The 22296-nt window shown below is 43.7% G+C and overlaps 1 protein-coding gene across 1 annotated transcript in view; it reads right to left on the minus strand.

Moving 5' to 3' along the window:
* PolE1 (DNA polymerase epsilon catalytic subunit 1) overlaps positions 1 to 22296 on the minus strand; it is a 79425-nt gene that overhangs the window by 52100 nt on the left and 5029 nt on the right. The window contains exons 7-20 of the mRNA XM_075893389.1: positions 21630 to 21848; positions 20993 to 21078; positions 19493 to 19673; positions 18480 to 18551; positions 18098 to 18211; positions 16127 to 16339; positions 15383 to 15490; positions 14958 to 15086; positions 14064 to 14166; positions 12570 to 12716; positions 10837 to 10982; positions 9895 to 10043; positions 3015 to 3107; positions 289 to 433 (exon numbers count right to left, since the gene is read on the minus strand). Coding sequence (XP_075749504.1) covers positions 289 to 433; positions 3015 to 3107; positions 9895 to 10043; positions 10837 to 10982; positions 12570 to 12716; positions 14064 to 14166; positions 14958 to 15086; positions 15383 to 15490; positions 16127 to 16339; positions 18098 to 18211; positions 18480 to 18551; positions 19493 to 19673; positions 20993 to 21078; positions 21630 to 21848 — 1905 coding nt within the window. The remainder of the gene's footprint in view (positions 1 to 288; positions 434 to 3014; positions 3108 to 9894; positions 10044 to 10836; positions 10983 to 12569; positions 12717 to 14063; positions 14167 to 14957; positions 15087 to 15382; positions 15491 to 16126; positions 16340 to 18097; positions 18212 to 18479; positions 18552 to 19492; positions 19674 to 20992; positions 21079 to 21629; positions 21849 to 22296) is intronic.

Here is a 22296-nt window from a genome sequence, read left to right on the forward strand (position 1 = left end):
TGTTTCTGTTACATCTTTTACATACACCAAAGAGCCACGAAACTGATGCATTCTGAGCTCTCAAAGATGAAGTGCCAAGCATTTGATGTGGTCTTTGAATAGCTTTTATTCTACAAGCAACGAAAACAGGTCAATGATGACAGGACTTCTGCTTGCTTCTGAAACCCTCTTAATCGTCTATTTTCATTACTTACATTTTCATTTGCATAATACGCCGGAACGCATAAAGAACACGCTCACAAGCACGTCGCCAGTGACCAAGTGAGTATGAGAGCAGGAATGGCCTACCTGCACCATAATATTAAGCATAGCACCAGGGTAGGAGATGGTGAGCTTCGGTTTCTTAGCATTGCTGGTCCGAATGACGAAGTTCTCGGGGAAGGAAGCAGGCAGCACACACCAGATGCCGTCGGTATCAAGCTCAAGAGGACGCCTGCATGTGAAGCGACCAAATAGCACCGGACGAACAAGGACTGTAGCCACCACTGAATCATGGCATCTCAATTTCAATTACCAATGCGATTATATTTACGTAGAGAAAATAACTGATTATCATTCCACAAAACGAAGCCACGCTTTGCGTGAGTTACTTTCATTTCTGCCATCATTTTTTTGCTTAGTTATTACCACTTCGTCCGTACGACTGCACGTAAATGAAGCCTAGAATGTTCTATTGACCATTTGCAGAAACCTGCAAAGCGGCTTTCCTGAAAGGTTGTTAACCAACCAAAAGGGAAAAAAAAACTCTCATGCCCAGACTGCTTTTCTTGCTCAACATTCCCATTCCAGTGACGGCACGTGAGTGCGACAAAAAAACTTATTCCCCCAACAATCACTGTGTGGTTGTCCCACCTCGAATGAACTGTCAGATCGCATGGCGGGCGAGACACCCGTCGTTCGTAAAGAAGGGAGTGGGGGAAGGCAAAAACAAAATGAGTGCGAAAAGCAGTCTGGGAACGAGACCTTTTGGTTGGAAAACAATTTTGCAGGCAAGCCAGCTTAGAGATTCGCACAAATGGTCAATTGAAGAGTTGATATAGTAGATGATGCATCGCCCCAGGGAGTGAGTTAAGTTGGGTGCAGATGACATCGACTTCTGTCGCAGATGAAATTGTAACCTCTGCTGATCACATCACAAGCATTGCCACTACCTTGTTCGTACAAAGTTGTCCATCATCCACCATGAGCCCTACGTTGGTGGTGACTGCAATCTCGGCGCTTTTCCAGCTTTTATCAACAAGCTTCATACATGCACGTCACAAATCTTCAAAGTGGGCGGATAAGCATATATGCGTAGAAAATAGCCGCACTAACAGTGAGAATAGGTGGTTTTTTGCACTAGCACAATAGAAGGATTTGAGAATCCATTCTTAAAGACGTGATTCTTGAAGAGGATGAGACACAGTAGACATGGGGCATATGACACAAGCATAAACTGCAAATAAGTCATTTATAGCATGATACAAGGGAAACATGGGACCAGCAACAAGAGTGACAACTTTTATATGATTTCAACATTGTAGCACATGATGTTTGTTCTGTAGCACTGCCTGATGTCTAGGATGAGCACAGCTCAGGAGCTTTGTAAGATGACAGAAAGAAAACAGTGCTTGAGCTATTCATAATGCAAAGTCGATGATATATGAGGTTTAACGTCCCAAAACCACCATATGCTTATGAGAGACGCCGTAGTGGAGGGCTCCGGAAATTTTGATCACCTGGGGTTCTTTAACGTGCACCCAAATCTGAGCACATGGGCCTACAACATTTCCGCCTCCATCGGAAATGCAGCCGCCGCAGCCAAGATTCGATCCCGCGACCTGCGGGTAAGCAGCCAAGTACCTTAGCCACTAAACCACCGCGGCGGGGCATAATGCTAAGTCGTGCAGCAAGCCTTTTTCATGAGAAGTAATACTGACACCATGTCCGGTTCAAACTTTGCTACACAGATTTTTCACTACACTGCAGTAGTGCGAGGTGTTATGCTTACAAACACTCATGGGGCCTAAGAAGATGAACGTACAGCTGACTAGGCTTGTGCGAATAGCAAATTTGACGTCTGAAGCGAATAGTGATCTGGTTCAAGAAGTTTCGAATTGAATTCCAATAGTATATATCATATATTATTAAGAAAAATTTACATCTTTATTTATGACCCAACAAAAATGCACACTAATCTTTAAAATTTAAATTAAAACCTGTGAAATATCATGTTTCTTGGTTCAATAGGAAGCGGGAGCAACTTTGAATAGAAGTAGGATTTGACTTTCAGTACAACACAAGTGATAACCTACCTATGAAAAATGTTACATTTTAAAATTTGCTATACATACAGCATGAGATTTGATATAACAAGCTTTTAAACTTAAAAAAGGAAGACTCGACGCTATGATATGCTCATTTAACTTTGAAAGAAAGCTTTGCGGTAGTGTGAATTACCCTTAGAAAGGTTTAATCACAATATAGCACCTATTCACTGCAGTGAAATAATGATTACAGAGGGATTATACATACACATTCATTTCATGTACTTCCAAATTTTGGATAATTTAAACTCGAAACAAAGCAACTTCAAATACTCAATTTGTTTGAATATCTGCACAAATCTATATCTGCACAAATATACATCTGACACTTAAAATTGTAGGTTAGGTGCAGGAGAACAGAAGTCAGACCTTGATATATTGAACATACACTATATAAGAAGAGCAAATGTAAAAAGGTTCTCGTCAACATCGCAATGTAAGGAAAGTTAACGAATAATGATTATAAAATAGTATTATAATTAGGATATTTTTTGTCTCGCATGCAATTGCTGCACCGGAAATGGAAATGCAGTGTGTCTTTTCCACAGCATAAGCCTTGTAGCCCCTCTCAACAGGTTCATTTTTCACTGAGGCCAGAAACCGGGGCGACAGAATCACCATAAATGCCCTTTTCATCTGTGCAAAAGACCAATTGAAATGAAAGTTAAATGCCTGTTAATTGTTATAACAGTGATAGGAGAAACCCACCCAATCTGCTCGACGAGCTCCCTGGCATGGGTGATGATTCCGGCACCCGTGTGACACACAATGCCAGCCATTTCCATGCTGTACCATCTTGCCCTGTAAGCAAAACGAGTGTTAAGGTTCATACCTACAAGACACTGCACTGAGGTGAAAAAGGCAAACGCAGTGTAATTCAAATACATTCCACCAAGCTAACAAATAGTATAGGCTGGGTTATTGCAAAGCTCTTTTCAGCAACACCGCCACAGATTAATTAAAAACGGATGTGCTGCCTGAAATGTGCACAGAGAGCTCCATTGTTTAGCCCTGTACATGTCACAGTGTCTTTTCTCTTGTTCCCAAATCAACTTTTAATTATCCGTTTTACAAAGCACTTGCACCTTATAATTATTTTAAATTGCTATGCACAGATCCAATTACATATTGTTATGAGTAACTTGTTTAATGATCTATTTACACCGCACAGAACTCGACGAGCAAGATAGCACCAGACCAGCATCAAACGAAAACTCACTTCGTCCTCCTCTTTCATGCAGCCGTGTTTAGCGGCTCTTATGTATCATAACCCCCGGCGGTAGAAGCACTGTCCCGGTGCTAAATTTACGCAGATAATGTCGAAGGGGGGTAATAAAGCGTTAGCCGAGCCACGTAAACGGTGTCCCTCGGAGCTGATGATGACTTTGTTGGATCGGTTGGAACAATCTCGTACGTGACGTCTGTCACTTGGCGAACGATACGAAATGGTCCAGTGTAGGGCGACAAGAGTTTTTCAGACAGTCCCACACGCCGAGTAGGTGACCAGAGGAGCACGAGAGAACCCGGAAAAAAGTGCACGTCCCTATGGTGAGAATTGTAGAGCTGTTGTTGGCGCGCCTGTGAAGCCTGTAGACGGTTACGGGCTACTTGGTGCGCGTGGTCAGCGCGGGCAATGGCTTCCCCAGCATATTTAGTGGCCGCAGGTAGTAAAGTGTCTAAGGGTAGAGTTGGGTCCCGGCCAAATAGTAGATAGAAGGGCGAATAGCCGGCAGTGTTGAGACAAGATGAATTGTAGGCGAATGTCACATATGTCCCAATCCTGGTGGTCTGGCGCAACGTATTTGGCAAGCATATCGGTTAGGGTCCTGTTAAGGCACTCCGTGAGGCCATTTGACTGGGGATGGTGCGAAGTAGTAAATTTGTGCTTGGTATGGCAAGACCTCAGGATTTCATGAACGACAGCTGATAAGAACGTGCGGCCACGGTCGGTGAGAAGTTGACGGGGAGCATTGTGAACTAATATTATGTCGTACAGCAGAAAGTTCGCAACGTCGGTAGCGCAGCTGGTCGGGAGTGCTCGTGTGATTGCGTACCGCGTTGCGTAGTCCGTGGCAACAGCAATCCATTTATTTCCGGCTGTAGAGAATGGAAAAGGGCCCAACAGGTCGAGACCAACTCGAAAGAAAGGCTCGTTGGGAACGTCGATCGGCTGAAGGTAGCCGGCTGGGAGGGCAGACGGCGTTTTGCGACGCTGACGGAGCTCACAATCGGCGACATAGCGTCGAACAGAGCGGGCAAGTCCAGGCCAAAAAAAAACCGACGTCGAACCCAATCGTATGTGCGAGAAACGCCCAAATGGCCCGTCATGGGAGCGCCATGAAGTTGAAGCAGGACAGTGGAACGCAGGTGCGCTGGGATGACAGGAAGTAAGTCTGATCCAAAGGAATCAAGGTTACGGCGATATAGGATCCCGTCTTTCACCAAAAACATTCGTAGCGACGAGTCGCGAGGCGTTGACTCCAGTTTGTCAATGATGGCTTGTTAAGAAGCATCCCGACGTTGCTCTTCGCCAATGTTCAACAGCTGCGACACGGAAAAAGCGTCAGTATCGGAGCGTCAGTATCGGTTGCTTCGTCAACAGGGTAGCGGGATAAACAATCTGCATCCTGATATCGCCCTGTTTTGTACATTACAGAGAACATGTACTCTTGAAGGCGTAGAGCCCAACGAGCGAGACGTCCCGTGGGGTCCTTCAGGGATGCTAGCCAGCAGAGCGCATGATGATCCGTGACAACACGGAATGAGCGCCCGTACAGGTATGGACGAAACTTGGCGACTGCCCATACAAGGGCGAGGCACTCACGCTCCGTGATGGAATAGTTGCGCTCGGCTGCAGATAGCAGTCGACTTGCGTAGGCTATAACACGTTCGTGTCCCCGTTGTTGCTGCAATAGCACAGCTCCTATGCCGTGTCCACTGGCGTCCGTGTGAACCTCGGTTGAGGCTAGTGGATCAAAGTGAGCCAAGATTGGTGGCGTTGTAAGCAGTGTCGTAAGTAGCGAAAACGATGACGCTTGGTCATGGCCCCAGGTAAACGAGGCGTCTTTCTTCAAGAGGTTTGTGAGGAGGCGTGCAATGGTCGCAAAGTTCTTAACAAAGCGTCTGAAATATGAGCACAACCCCACAAAACTGCGGACATCCTTTGTGGTCCTCGGAACGGGAAAGTTCGTGACTGCACGAATTTTCTCTGGGTCTGGACGCACGCCTTGGGCATCGACAAGGTGACCGAGCACGAAAATTTGACGACGAGCGAAGTAACACTTGGAGGCGTTAAGCTGGAGTCCGGCTCGACGAAAAACGTGCAGAACGGCTGACAAACGATCAAGATGCGAGTCGAATGTGGGCGAAAAGGTAATAACATCGTCAAGGTAACACAAGCAGGTGGACCATTTCAACCCTTAGAGCAATGAGTCCATCATTCTTTCAAATGTGGCTGGTGCATTGCAGAGACCAAAGGGCATCACCTTAAACTGATAAAGACCATCAGGAGTGATGAATGCGCTCTTCTCGCGGTCCATCTCGTCGACGGCTATCTGCCAGTACCCTGACTGAAGGTCAATAGCTGAAAAATAAGTGGCACCGTACAGGCAGTCGAGGGCGTCGTCGATGCGAGGTAAAGGATAAACGCCTTTTTTGGTAGTTTTCTTAAGGTGACGGTCATCGACACAAAAGCGCCATGTTCCATCTTTCTTTTTAACAAGGACGATTAGAGAGGCCCAGGGGCTGCATGAAGGCTCGATAATGTTTTTCGCAAGCATTTTGCCGGCTTCATGTAATATTGCACGCTCCGACGTAGACACACGGTAGGGTCGTCGGTGAATGGGAGTTGCATGGCCAGTATTAATGCGATGGGTGACAATGGTCGTTTGGCCTAAAGAGTTGCTGGCAAAGTCGAAAATGCTACAATAGCCTTCAAGAACGTGGCAAAGCGCTGCAGCTTGCTCAGACGTGAGGTCCGATGACACCATTCGCTCGATATCGGCGCCCCAAGAACGTGATGGAGTGGAACCACTGACTGAGCTGCAGCAATCGTCAACTCTGAAGGGCTCGACATGGTCATCTTGGAGAGCGGTAATTTTGGCCAGGGAGATACCCTGTGGCAGAAGTTGGGTGGTGAGTGAAAAGTTGACCAGTGGAAGGAAGGTGCGGTTTCTCGTAATCGTCAGAATCATATGCGGCACAGCAAGCCCATGCGTAAGCATCACGGCAGAAATCGGGGCCATCATGTAATCACCATAGGTACTGGCGGCGTGGAGGATAAGTCGACATGTGTGACAGAGTTAGGAGGGAGGCGCGTGAAATCAATGCAGCAGAGGCTGGTTTGCGGTGGGCTAGTCGGGTCGGAAAAGAGGAGTAAATCGAGATGGAGAGAGCCAGCTGAACAGTCTATGAGGGCAGAGTGCGTGGCTAGAAAATCCATACCGAGAATGAGTTCATGAGGGCAATGTTCGCTGACGGCGAAAAGAACGACAGTGCTTCTCTCCCCAATAGACACTCGCGCAGAGCACATGCCAAGAATTGCGGCAGTTCCTCCATCAGCGACTCGTACAGCTCGGTTGAGGGCGGGCGTGACAACTTTTCTAAGTCGGCGGCGAAGGTCAGCACTCATAATGGACACATGCGCGCCAGTATCTATCAATGGACTGACACGAACATTGTCCACAGTAACGTCCAAAAGGTTTCGGTTCGTTGTTAACGTTAATCGAGGATTTCTTACGAAGGTCGTCAACGCAGCTCCACCTCCACAAGCTGCACGGCCTAGTTTTCTGGTCGGAGGTGCTGCGAATAGGTCGGGGAGGCAGCACGGCGTTGTGGGGGCAACCGGGACTGACGACGAGCAGGGGACGGTGACCGGTCGTAGCGAGGTCTGCTCAGAGGTGCTGTAGGAGCGGAAAATGTGGTCGGCGTTGATGGAGAAAGTGATGGGGACGACTGGCGAGCAGAAGTGGCGTGATACTGAGGTGCATAATGGGACGGTGGAGCCCAGCGGCTGCGGCAGTGACGAGCAATATGACCAACGCGTCGACAGTTAAAACATATGGGCCTGTCATCAAGAGTACGCTATTCGGACGGATTGCATTGTATGCGAGGCGCAGAAGGGGTACGATAAGAAGGCTCAGCACAGTACAGTGCAGTCCACTTATAATGATACCACATATAATGATATATCGGTTATAACGATGGGTCGACTTAACAGTCTCATTTTATGCATTGGGGCTATGGGGAAAAAAAACATATATAACGATATGTTATCCACCGCATATCGGATACAACGATGAAAAGTTTGCCGTGGACGGCATGTTTCATTCAGAATAATCGTAACATTTAGATTGATAAGTTCCTCTGAAACGAACTATGCCGAGACAAGACGAAAAGTTAGCGTAGGCGAGTACGTATCTGCCGCCACTGCAGCACAGCGCCGGCAGCGCGTCCCGGCCGTTCAAAAAGCCGAGGAGAGCATAGCGAGTTGGCGCGACGCGCTACAGATGGCGCCAGCTGTGTCACGTTTTGCGCCTCGCCGCGCGTCGACCGCGGAGAGGCTGAGAGAATTAAAAAAAAATGCGAAAAGCAAAGCGCCGCGCTCCGCGGCTCCCCGCCTTCTACAACGGCAAGCCGGCAAGCTACTCGTAGCTTGCCGAACGAAAGCGGGAAAGAGAGAGAAAAAAAAAAAAGCGAAAAGCAAAGCGGCGTGGCGGCATCGGTACCTCTGGCTGTGCTTTCTTCCTCCCACTGCTCCCACCCCGCCGTCGGTCAGTCTCTCTTCCTCAGCGAACCCGTGATGCGTTCTTCGGAGTAAGAAATAAAGTCTTGTTTTTGACATCCTACTATCTACAATATTTATTAATTGGTGAAAATAGCGAAATGAAGCCTGGAGCTACAAAAGGTACGTCCGGCGACGAGTTTTTGGCGGCAGTCCAGATATAACGATCACCGGTTATAACGATCATATTTTTAGGTTTTCTCGATATCGTTATAAGTGGACTGCACTGTATACGGTAGGAACAGGATGTAGGCCGACATTTGATAGCTCTTGACGAACGACCGCTTGTATTAAAGAGATCGTGGTCGGGGAAGACACAGGCGTCGGTAATGGCATGGCTACCGGTTGTGCTGCCTCGACCTCTCGACGAATGATGCGTGTAAGGTTGTCACATCGAGGGGCCTGGTGGAAGGCGTCGTCACACTAAGAAGTGGCCGCTGTGTTCGGAAGGCGCACGATGCTTTGGGCTACGCGGCGGGCTTTAGCTTGTTCGAGACGTCGGCATTCTTTAAGGATTGTGTCGATGCTCGAGACATCGTTAAAAACCAGCAGGTTGAAAGCATCGTCAGCAATGCCTTTCAAGACGTGGTTAACCTTTTCCTCTTCCGACATGCACTGGTCGGCCTTGGAACAAAGGGCCAAGATGTCAAGAATGTAGGAGATGTACCATTCGGTAGAAGACTGCGCCCGTGTGGCAAGAGTCTTCTTCACAGCGAGCTGACGGCCAGATGAATCGCCAAACAGGTCACGTATCTTTTCTTTGAAGAGATCCCAGCTCGTTATGTCGGCTTCCTGGCTTTCAAACCATGTTCGGGGAGTGCCGTCCAGGTAGAAAAGCACGTTGGCGAGCATGAGCGTGGGACTGACGCGCTCGTACCGGTTCAGCCAAGTGTCAAGATCGATCGTACCATTACCGGAGAAAGTGCCGGGATCCCGGAGGTGCGGGAGTGTGACGTAGGTGGTGGCTTGGACTGATGAGGGCGGCGTATAGGAAGTACCAGCAGTTGAAGCAGTCGAAAGGTCGCCGATGGTGTGACCGCTGCACGTCTCCATCGAGGTACGGGGGTCGTCCACCTCCACCAATAACGTTACAAGTAACTTGTTTAATGATCTATTTACAGCGCACAGAACTTGACGATCAAGATGGCGCCAGACCAGCATCAAACGAAAACTCACTTCGTCCTCCTTTTTGATGCAGCCGTGTTTAGCGGCTGTTATATCAATGTCTTTAAGTGCATTCTCACGTACCCCAGTAGTAGTTATTATGCAGCATGACAAAAACAGGTAAAAGAAGAAAATTAACAAGATAGTTTTGGTCAAACCAATTATTACCTACGCATAATTGACTATCATCAAATGAAATTTTCCGAGAGTCGGGCATCACTTCATTTTGTTCACCATTACAATGAAACAGGAACCAAGAGAGAAATGCAGATAGGGCCATTTCACTAACACAGTAGAACCTCATTGATATGTTCCCATTTCATACCATTTTCTGGAGCCAACATTTGCGATATTGTTATCAGGCCGAAATGCCTTATGTTTTTGTAAATTCTTACTGCCAATATGCCTAGATAATACTCCGTTTTTCTACATTCTTTTCATTTTTTGGACCATCAAGATTCTGCCAGACTGTGCCCTATGAGGGCCCTACGAGGCCAACACAACATGTTAGCAGTTGAACTAATGCATGTATTAAAAAAGTACCAAACACGTCTACATCATGTGCATGTATATTGTACATATTTTAAGTATAGTATATGAGTTGCACCAAGATTAAAATTAAAGCATTAGTATGCTGCTCACCCTTTCCTCATAACATATCCATAGAAGGAGTTGAGAATGCACTTGTGAGCCAGTTGCAGTGAGTCGTACAACACTTCCAGGTTTTTGGCCGACTTAATTTCAGCTGCATCCCCCTTGGAAACAGCCTCAGACACTTTCTTCTTGGCGACCTATGAGAAATGGAACATGTATGTACAGATCTTAACCTGCGATTTTGAATGCAAGATGTTTTTCCCACAAGGTTATCTAACAACCACAAATATAAACACAATACCAAAACAAAGTGTAATGACATTACAAAAACTAGAAGCGATACAGTACAGAAATGACTTTGTTGGTGCCAACAAGTTTTACAAAAGTAAATCGCGACAGCATTGCTGATTTAAGAAAGAGGCAGAAAGAACTTTTTGAGAAATCATACGGCCCAGAAAAATAATTACAAGTGCTGACTCCACAACTTCAATCTGGAAGTGGTGCTAGTCTTATGATAATTGGTGCTAGATCTATTAAGCTGGCATGCTTAGAGGAACTGCTACTCTGTTTACATTTTGGCATCGTCACATGTGCTCCAAAAGTAATGACTAATAAAAGGTGAGTCAAGTAACTGGACACTGTGATTTGTGATTCAAGTAATGTCTACCGTGCCAAGCAAATCACTTGAGCCCACAAACTTGCGCTGCACACTGCTTGCGATTCAATGAGTTTGTTCAAGTAAATGAAAATCATACAATAGGCGATATCCACCCAAAATTGACATGAACTGTCTCGACAGACAAAAGTAGGGTATGAAAGTGCTGCACGAGGAATGTTTAAAGATATTTTGACACACATACCAGAGATTGCATGATCCTGTCATAAGCGTGCATAAAAAAAAGGAAGTCCTTGAATGAAGAAGGCATTAGTAAACAGTTGAGCAGAGAAAGTGGGTATAACAACTGAAAACAAGAATGTGCAACAACAAACCTTGAGAAGTGCCTTGAACTCATAGCGGCGATCACGGAAGTTTCGCACGGTGTCAACGTAGAAGGAATTTTCCTTTTGGCATATAGTTGTCTCACGCACCTCTGTACGAGTTATGTGCACCTTCTTGTAGGCCTTTCTGCAGTAGTCTGACAATGACGAGAGAAAATAAAAAAAGTGAGACACATCAGTGTCAGTTCCACCAAGTGTACAGTACTTACAGATTAAAACATGACAACTTAGGGCTAACTAACAGACACTTTCATTTCCACCATCTTCGGTTCAGGTCACATAGGCCAAATTTCGACTCAAATGTGTGCGTATATCTGAGCCAAATTATCTTTGAAGATCAGATTCGTCGCGACATGACGTTGTTAGCTCGAGCGATAGCAAAATATAGGCCGCTATACTCAAATAATTGATGTCTCATTTGATGCAGGAGTACTATACACTAAATAACAAACAGGCACAGTACATGTGTATTAATGAAAGTCACATTTGCAACTATGTCTATGACAGACAATGTAATCTTTAGTAAGCGCGAAAGAAACGCAGGACAGCTGCTTGTCCTGCATCTATCTCTTCTTCTTCTCTATCTTCCTGTCACGCTTGCTAAGGATGAACTGTTTAGCACAAATCTTTCGCTATCCATGAAGCAGCTGAGAACCACCTAGATGGTACTCAGTGGATCAGCTTGTTTCAACTGGTTGAATATTCTGGCAACCTAAAAGACTGAAATATGCATAGCCACAAACAGCAGCAATAAAGGCACGAATACAGTTCTAGTATTCGACAACACCTATAGAAATATAAAGCAATTTGTGAGTCTAGACTGTCGATACAGTTTTTCTCGTCTTCCTTTCTTTTTTTTCTCAGTCCTACATGAGAAGTTCGTATAATAGACTTTTCATGACACTCAGCCCTACTTAAGCTTACCATTTAAGTTATCAAAAAAAAGTCACTTTTGAAGACAGGCAAATAATTTTTAGTTACAGTACTTAGAAAGTAGAGAACTCACTCATGCATTTGAAAAAGTGGGAAGAAAAAATTGACTGCATATCTGCATGCTTTGCTGCAAATGTCATTGAAAGATGAGTCTTGTGTCTGGAGGCGCTGCATGAGATATCAACGCCATTTGGTAGTAATGCCGAGAAACCAAAGCTTGTGTAGAATGCAAAGCCATCGACAGGTGACAGCACCGTATCGTCTTAGCAAAGCGTAGTATACAGTCGCTTTTTCTTGCATAGCATCGCATTGTTTGCACAGTGTAAGATACACTACAGCTTTTAGAATTACGCATCCATGCATTTTCTAGTAAAGAAACGAACCACTTGATACTTGTGTATTGATGTTGAGCTTCAGATATGCGTAATATATGCTTTCTGATCGACAATGTTCACAAGTATGAATGCAGCCACCAGATCAAGATGGCTGGACATTGCTTAAATTTGACCAGTTGGCTGAAGAGTGTAACAGACAGACAGACCAAAATTTCTGCGTTGTGGTATCCCAAAAAAGACTTTAGTCTCTAAAAACAGTGCAAAAATCATATAAACCAAGGGAAGCATCTGGAACATCCCTTGCTGGTATACAGAGTCATATAGGTACAAACTAGAAAAGTATAACCAAGGTTACCCTCTACAACAAACCACTAGCACAAAGCACAACTACTCCCTCAAAAGCCGCAAAGAATATTTCGTATTGCCATATGAAGAAATAGGATGGAATTGGTTTACCAGTCAGCCGTTTCTTCTCAGCAGCAGCCCTTTCCTCACGAGACAGCTCGTGAAACGCTCGAAACGGCATGCCTGGTTGAGCTGGAGGAAAACGTTCAGTTTCCAGCTGCTGCTGAATCCTCTGAAACTCAGCTCTGCTTGCAGGCACTGCGAAGTCATTGCAAAACGAGGCAAATGTATAGTAGCACGAATGCATACAAAAAAAAGACAAGCAGTAAATGGGTGTAGTAGGCGGAATACTGGCTTTATGCTATTGAGATTTAGATTGAAATCACTGTTTGTGTTCTTTGCTCTTTCATAAAAAGTCACCGATTTTAATACAAAAATGATCCCGAAAGTGAAGAGGTGATTGCAATAGTTAATGCATGATGTGAAATAAGGTAACACAGAGGAGGCAAATGAGTTAATTTCTTCAAAACTGCACGTGGCCAAGCTGTCAATCACCTGTTTCACAGCATGAAGGTGTGGAGGGTTTATAATACAAAAATCCCAAGTTCTTTAACTGTTTAGTTTTCTTTCTGTGAAAACTACCATGGCTTCCTTTTTGTAAAACAAGGAGATGACAATTTTTCTCTTCCATCATGTCACATAATTCTGTGAGGTATGCATTGGAGAAAATGTTTTGAACTGCGCATGGACAATAGGTTCTAAAGAATCATGCCTTTTTATTCCTCTTTTTCCAGTTCTATGTTTTACAGTATTCTTCCGGCTTAGGTTGACATTTTTTGATTCAGGGTCCTTTTATAACACTATTATGCACTACAGCAAAATTACTGACTGCTAAATAACAGCCATTTTAACAATTTGCCCTCAAGCTTTATGAGTGCACCAAGTGTGTTTCAGAAGTAACTAAAATTGCTGCCCTTACATTACATGCAACTGAAAAACAGCTCGTCTTCATTTTTACCTAGCCACGATCTTTTTAATTTCTGCGGTAATAATTTTTCCCCTGAGGTGATGCCACCAGAAATGTGATTGGTATGATGAATTGCACTTCCGCTGCATTCGCCACTATTCACTAAATGAAGAACTTTATCACATCAGTAAAGGAGAAATGAGGCAGAACCCCATTCTTGCTCAAAGCTGGTTAACTGTGTTGTCTTCGTCTTTTTTTTTTCACTCCCTACATTGGTTTGTTATTTTCAATCTACATTTAATTGACAATAATATACAGTAGAGTTACCACAACTAGCAAATTAAAAAGCGTGACACCGCTGAGACAGTTGGCACCAATTGTTACCAAGCAGTCACCCTTCCTAATAGAGTTAGAGCCACTGCTGCCTATCTGGATTTAAAATGAGAATAGCCCATACATTCAGTATAACATGGCCGATGAAGAATTGAGGGGAGATAGATCCCTGCAAAGGCAAAGCAAATCTGGCTAACAGTCATTTTATTCGGGCAACTGTACTCAGGCCTACAAGCACAACTACAAACACTAGGAGACGAAAATAACAGAGCTCTGTAAAAATCACGATAGAATTCATCACTAACTGTACTCTCCCCTCCACGTCCAAGGCATGGATCTGCGGCAAGTGGCGCCAGGCTTGTTGAAGTCGCAGGCAGCACAGTCGGCTTCGTTGACCATGGCTGAGGGCTGGGTAACGAACAATGGGCATGTGAAGCCAAGAGCACAAAACATATTTATTTAAAGTACTCCTAACCCTAACAACCGGAGTTCTGGCAAGGTGACACAGGCAAAAATGATACATCACAAAATCATTCAGCGTGCAGTGCAAAATCAGATTGCACTCTTCTTATGTGGCCTCTCTCCTCTATACATATGATTTTACATCAACACACAGATAAGGCTCTAGCTGTGCAAAGCAAGGTAATACTTTTCATTATTTTAAATTCTAAAGCCTGTGCTTAGCCATAGTAGGACACAAGTGCCCATTATTATATGCAAAGAAATTTGGATCATGCAGAAGGTCCAACAACAAACAATGAAATGGTTCACCATTTGATAGGCTAGATGAAAGGCTAGGCCTGGGGCTTGTAGAATGGGGGTGGTGGAAAGTAACAATTTTTTCTTGATGTCAGAAACTAGCAAGCACTGTTGACCATTAGCATTTGTTGTTCTATTTTTGATGACCTAACTTATTAAAGACACACTGTGTGGCAACTAACACTGTAGCATATTGCAAATACATTTACAACTGACTTTCACCATAATTAAAATGCAACTACAGATGTAATGAAATTCAGAACTGCTTCTGATGCAGAAGTGGTACACAAGCGATAAAGGCAATAGTAAAGCTATGCTACTAACAACCATGGTAATTACCACTGAGCAATGATTTTTTTTTCTTTATTAAGAACTTTCACAACCTAAATAACCTTATCAACAACCTATATTTCTTGAACACTAGGAGGCAAAGATGTTACCTGCAGTCGATTTGTGAGGATGATGTTGGGGTACATGGCACCAACATCGAGATGATAAATGATGGGCCTCTCCAGCCTTAAGGGAGTATCACGCAGTGATGCCAGTGCAGTCTTAATCTCCTCACACACCTTATATGAAAACAAAGCACAATTACATAAAACATTAGCACTATCACAAGCGCTGTCTTATCCGGCAAGTTGGTTATGTTAATAGATTTGCAAGGTGAGGAATACGCAGTGAAAGAAAGGACATCACAGGCTGTATGCCTGTTACCACGCTGTTCGGGTACTAAGCTTAAAGATATAGTAGAAAGAATTCAGAAATTTCTTAACTGGGATGCAACATTTCATTAGAACCACTTCGCACATGCTATGGGAGACAAGGTGTCCCAATCTAAGCAAAGAAAATGAAATATTACACTAACCTCTTCAAAGTTCAGTGCCTCGCTCAATGGCACTTTTTCTTCAACCTCGATGGCATGCTGCATTGTCTTTGGTACCGTATCAATAAGCATCTGAAAAGCCTCCGGCACCTAGAAGAAGAGTATCCGTGCTGTCAAAAACACTTTAGCTGACACTTCATTACACTTCATGACCCTCATTGCATTCTTTCCCAAATTCAACAGAGACAATGAAGTGGCAAGTGGCTTTGGTGTCAGAGAGACCACTCAGCATTCATCTCATTGGGACAACTCAGTACCATGGTAATGGCAATATAATTATCAACCTCGGTGCTCTAATCCATGTTCACTCACTCTGGCTGCAACCTGATAGTATGGCAATTGACACCAAGAATGCTCAAAAAATGCATGATTAATAACTACCAAATCAAATCATTGCTCCTCAAATTTACACTGGCCAGTCAAGCTGCCTGCTAAAACACTTAGCCTAGCCAACTGCATTTCAATTACTTCGCATGTTAATAAAATCCTTTATTTATTGGCAAGATATTTCAATTGTAGTTGCAAACATGCTCCCTGCACTGAACGAGAGCAGGATGCTTATTACCTGGCATTAAATGTGAGCACAAATTTTACACAGCAGCCTTTGCGAACATTTTCGTACACTGTCATATTTAATACCATGCATTTCGACGCACACTTCTGCCTTAGTGGGAAGAAGCCACATGCCCCGTATAAAAAATCAACGAAGCTTCAATTTTTACTAACCAGACGAAAACGGCACGGTAGGTCTGCTCGGAAGACACCAGATTCGAGTGCTTCGACATGACCACCCACGTATGTTTCCTGGTCGAGCACGTGGCCGTCGTCTGTCAGCTTGTTGAAAATGGCTTCCTGCTTGTTGGGAAAGATGATGTTGGCATGGAACGCCCGCACCATCAGTAGCGCCTCACAAAGTGTGCCAGAGCCCTTGCGCAAAACCTGTACAATACAGATGGAGGCGAAAATCACCTGAAACTATCCAGCTTGCTTTTAATCGAACACTAAACATAATGACAAATTCAGCTCCAAATGGCATTCCAACAAGCTATAGCTAGGAAGACCATATGGAATGTCTGAAAACTACAGCAGACTCGTTAAACGGAACCTGAAGGAACAGGGAAAATGTGTTCAATTTAACAGGAGTTCTACTTACTGAGAAATGAATAGAGGTGCTGAATTCAAGCACAAAACCAATCATATCAGAGTTAGTTTGTTCCATATACACAAAAAGCCTGATTTATGCCTACTGTATGACACTTCTGTTTACTTCGTTTTTCCTGTGTTCGTCCGATTTCTGAGCACATATTCTACAATATCAGTGTGCATCGTATGAAGTAATAAAAGCAGCACACAGTGGCTGTGCAAGCTTAGAAGCTACGCACCGCCCTCTTGCAACCCTTGCACGGCCACAAGTGGCACGGGAGTGAAAACGGCTCACTGATTCATTGCATTCATTTCGCTAGCTGCGCTGGCATTGGTCTACACGACAGTTTCAGGCAGAGTGCCGAGAAAGCACGAGATTCAAAGAAAATATGAAAGTATTCGCACTCAAGTGTACAGACATTGCCAAATAGTTTGGACTCCTGGCGGTGACTGTCAACGTGCACATATATTGTACGCATCATTATTTGGCTTAGCCAACATCACTTCTTGGTGGTCACGCGATCTGGGAGTGTGAAGCCAATGTCTTTCGTTAGCCCGCAGATGAAGCATAGTTGAAATGTTGAATTAAAGGACAGCATGGAACGTTAACATTTTGGGAATAGCACAGACTTTATTTTTTGCTTCTGACACTTCTCATTAGACCAGTATGATAATCACTAATGTTTCTAGTCATCGAGTGCACCCTGCTTTCACGTCTTCTGGTGCATTGCGTACAACATTAGTTACTAAGCTGATGTTCAATGCAATTTACACTACCAATCAGACCATGTGTCATATTTTGTGCAATAGTAAAATACCTTGACCTCGGTATCAACAGGTCACCTTTTAGGCAAATCTGAAATGTTCTTTGGTCATCTTACATTGCTTGTTTTTCCAAAATAGTGCGTTTTCGTCACCCTTTTTATTCAATATTTAAATATGTATGAACGAGATTCTTCCATATTTTGGCTGAAGAATATCCTAAAATAGTAGGTCAATCTTTATAGACTATTTTCCATAAGACATCTGGGTGCTGCCATCTAGGGCTGTTAAGCTGATGTTTTCATGCTTTTGTATATCGCAACGTGAGCTGATAAGGCCATGAAACATTGCATGCACCAACCCAACCGTTTTCATAAGTATGCTTCCACTGTAGCACTCTTTGTTTATTTGTTCAAGTGGGAAAACACAAAGGTCAACAGCCCGACACGGCGGCACTGAAACCCGTCCGTAAAACAGTGTATACTTGTAAATATTTTTCCGAACTCTCAAGGAAAAAATTTTTTTTTGTAAAAAAAAGTATTTTTTCAAAGGTAATATAGTGTTACCTTGTTAAAAATAAAATAACTTTATTACTATACAAGATTTACGTATCTGCAAGATCCAAGCAAAAATTAACGCCACAATGGCTGTTTATGACGGGCAGCACATTACGAAACAGTGTTATACATGGACTCGATGGCACTGGCAAACACACGTCTGAAAAGGTACACTTGTACCACGTTTCACATGACTTATAGTTTATATTTCTCTAAACGAATACACGGCCCTTACTTCGTCAGGCTCCATGGGGATGATGGTGCACAGGGCAAAGATGAAGGGGTGGACGTACTTCATGTACAAATAGTAAGTGGCCACAGCATCGGACACCGAGTAGTTGGCGAGGACCTGCAGTAAAGGTACATTACATCAACAGTGCACCAAACAGCACTGAAGGTGTATTCTATCCAAAACTTGTACATTCCAAGTTGGCCTAAAGAGTCGTTAGATAATATGCCTAAACTTTACCACAAGAATAGTCATTTCAGTGTGGCACACCAAAATCCACCCAAACATGCAATCTTGAAAACTTCATGCGAACAATACACTGTACAAAAACGCTCAAATAAAGATACCTCTCCAAGACGATTTACTCTGAATTATGTGTGTGACTCGCCTGTGGCTGTTCAGTGGCCATGCGGCACATATCTTCAGGATCCAATTCCACAGGGTCATACCTCAACTTTGCCTGCAAAGTTAAGGCAATGCAACTGCTTTGGTGATGCAAAACACTGTACAACAGACCTCAGCAAATGTGCAAGTGTTTGTGATGACAAAAGGCTAGTGTTAGCACAAGGTCTAGATGCCGGTCATGTGTCCACACTTTATATATGTTAGCTTCACTATGCCTAAACACTTGCAGAGTGAAACAAACATTTAAAAGAAGTGCAGGCCCAAAGTTACGGAAATTCACTGAATAAGAAATACTAACGTAAAAGAACTGGGTCTTCTCTCAGTCACAGCAGCACCTTGTCTCTTTAGCAGCGTTTCCATGAGCGCTGCTAAGGCGACGATGCTAGACACACAAGTGGCTTGTTGCCATTGAAAACTACGACAATGTGACTTTTCAAAGCTTATTTTTTTCTCTACAATACCTTTTGTCATCACACTTTTTCATTTTTCCTTATTTTTTAGAATTGTAAAACATGAACATAAGCTACATGTTTACCTAAAATTGAGAAGCTGAAGGAATGATAGAAAAACAAAGGAATCTTTTTAAAAAGCCAGCGGAATAATCCTATCACACTAGAGCATGCAACGGAAGGATGGACGCTTCGCCCCACTCATCATCATTCAGTCCTTGAATATGCAGCTGATTTCTTATTATAACAGCGCCATAAATGCTCCTTAATCATAAACTATACGAAAAGCACTAATGCCACCTAGTGATATCATTTCCAATGGATGGAATGGATGGATGGATGCTATGAGCGTCCCCTTTATAACGGGGTGGTGACAAGTATGCCACCAATGACATATACACACAATGCCATCTAGTGGGCAATTTCTAAAACAAACTAGAAGTGGCTACTACTACAACATACCACTACAGAAAAGAAAACGACCAACACCCTAAGGAGCTTAGGCCTTAAAAAAAGAGGAAAAGAACACATCTGAAGACAAACATACCTTTGCTACAGCTTTGAGATTCTGGCTTCCCACAGGCAGGTAGCTGTCACGACGCACCCAGTGCAGGCAGTCCATGTGGACACTAGGTCGGCTCAGGTAGTGGCCTTCACGACTGCGTGCATAGCCCACTTCTTTGTTCATCACCAGACCGTGAATTGCTGCACGTGCCTCTACAAACATCCTGCAAAAGAAGGAAAAAAAGGCAGCGATATTGTCATTGAAAAAATGCAGAAGCCCGGTGATAGGACAGGAAAGTCCAAGTATTTTCACATGTAGCGGGGAATTAAAAATCCAACCTAAAGCAGCCTAAGAAGAGATGTCGCTAATGCCCATAACAGCAGCGGGCACCAACAACCCGGAATGTTCTCAACACTCCTGCTGTTTTAAACAAACAAGCTACAGGCAGAATGCCCCAACACATGAATAAACTATTGTTAGTGTCTCAATGACAATAGCCCCATTTAGCATGCTTTGGCCAGAAGCACTATGTATGCTACTAAAATAATTTCCAGTGTTAATCCTTTCATGTGCTTTCATTTCTTTGCTTTAATAATGTTCCAAAAGTTTTAATACTAACAAAATCAGGATCGCAGTCAATGGAATGTGATAACGGTGTGATAAGTGCGCGAGTACAACCAGTTTGTGATTCGAAAAGTGCGCGAGTGCATCGGCGCAAGAAAGACGACGACAACTGAATGTGTGGACGCGAGCTTGTTTGGTCTATTCAGCGAGGAAGATGAGGTGCAGACGAAGTAAGTGAAGTGATGGAAAACTTGGCCAATGAAAGGCTCTCATGCTTTTTGGGGAAGCAGCTGAAGCAAGAACACGACAGAGGTGGTGGAGATGTGTGTGAGACGTGGCAAAGGCGTGCAGGCTACCAGGGCGTGGGAGTGACGGCTGTGTTCCTGTGGCAAGGCCACTGCAGGCTCCCACCTGGACGTGTTCCTGAAAATTACCATCTGGCGTTGGCCAGGCATTTTGACGGGCACTTTCCGTCCATCTCCTGTTGCACGTCCAAGCGTTCAGAGGAAGAACGCCCCGAAGGACACTGACCTTGGATCAACCAACACTACCTATCCTCTGAGAGACACCGTCACCCCAACTGCATTTCACCGCACCAAGCCTCATTGTCTCTGCGTGTGTTGCTGCAGGACGGTAACAGCCGTTTGACATTTCTTCTGAACTAAAGCACTGATAGCCTTTATCCTTTAGCTCACTAGCTCTGTTAACTTTAGCTTTTTTGCATTCTCTAGTTTTATTTTTTATCACTTTGCCCTTTCCTCCTTTTATACAAATATATCGAGTGTTGGTTTTTCTTTTTGCACAAATGGTCTCGTCTCTTCTTTCCTGATGATGGTTTTGTCATCAGTTTGTACTCACACAAACCTACACGAGAGCGTCTTGCTAAATAGCCTCGTGACAAATGGCATAACTCACACATCTAGGCATGAAAGTTTAAAACTACATTTATGCGCAGTATGTACAGCGAAAACAACTTGCCAGTCAAAGTTGTCACCGTTGTAGGTCACAATGACGAGTGGCTTCACCTCAATGATGTGGTCAAAGAACCTCTGGAGCAGTGAGAGCTGAAGAATAAGAGTGTCAGTGCTACAATTGTAACAACAGCAAATACATACAAGCTATGCAGACATTAAAATCAGTATTTTTTAAAAACCTGCAGGACATGCCTCTCAAACTTTGATATTAAGCAATTAGTTTCATTAACAAAGGACTGCAAGACACTGTAAAGTGTACACTCAACTACACACCCCGAAATTTTCAATGTGCACTATCTTTACTGACAATTAACGAACAGAGTGAGCACATTAGAACAGAATGATACAATTCAGCTGCAAACTTCATTACTGTATTTGATATGTGTAAACATGTATTTTTCAACCTAATCCCCGTAACTTCTTGTCAAATTGCAGGCAAGTAAGACCATTTACAAATGTTATTTATGACGGTTTAAAATTTTCAAGCAGACTTTTAGTCTTTTCTGTTCGTGCAAAACTTCTATGATATCTCCACGCGAATTTCAATTATTCCCACCCTTAAAACAGTAAACTGTGAGCATAGATCTTTCAATCAAGCTGCAGATGTCTCATCATGTATAATACAAGTCATGTCAACTAACCTCGTTTGGTTCGTTGAAGATGATGAACGGCCCCTCAAACTCGGGCCTTGGTGTGTACTCAAAGTCTTCCACATCTGCCGACACGATCTCCCGGTTTGTAATCAGGTAGCCCTGGCCATCTATCATGTATGAGATCATCATGATTTGATCCGAGGCAGCGTCCGGAAACTTGAGAGGAAGCTTTGTCGTTTCAATGTCGTAAGCCAGAACAGTTACGTCCTGCACGGAAAAAGTAAGGCTGATTAAATCTCGAACTCTTTAAAAACGTGAACATGAAATATTTCTGCGCACTGTTTTCTGTACAACATCGCATCATTCAACCAGTGAAAATGCCAAAATGTTAATGGGACTGCTTTCTTGTGTTTCACGACATATTTTTTTTTACAGCAGCGTACTTAAACTGTGCTGCAGTACAAAAAAAATGTTGATAAAAACAAACAAAATTGCTTATCTCTAGCACAGCGCATATCACCGTCATAAGGAACATAGGCTGAGGGGTTGAAGGCATCGCACAACTAAACCAGGCATGAAATTAGAGCACTTAAGGAGTAGTGCTTTTACACCATCAATTTCTGCGTGACCATAAACTCAAGACCTTGTGCAATGTTGAGTACAAGCACCACAATACATCAAACTGCATCTATTTAACGAAAACTTCCTGAGCATT

The sequence above is a fragment of the Rhipicephalus microplus genome, chromosome 4 (genome assembly GCF_043290135.1).
Source record: "Rhipicephalus microplus isolate Deutch F79 chromosome 4, USDA_Rmic, whole genome shotgun sequence".
Taxonomy (NCBI): domain Eukaryota; kingdom Metazoa; phylum Arthropoda; class Arachnida; order Ixodida; family Ixodidae; genus Rhipicephalus; species Rhipicephalus microplus.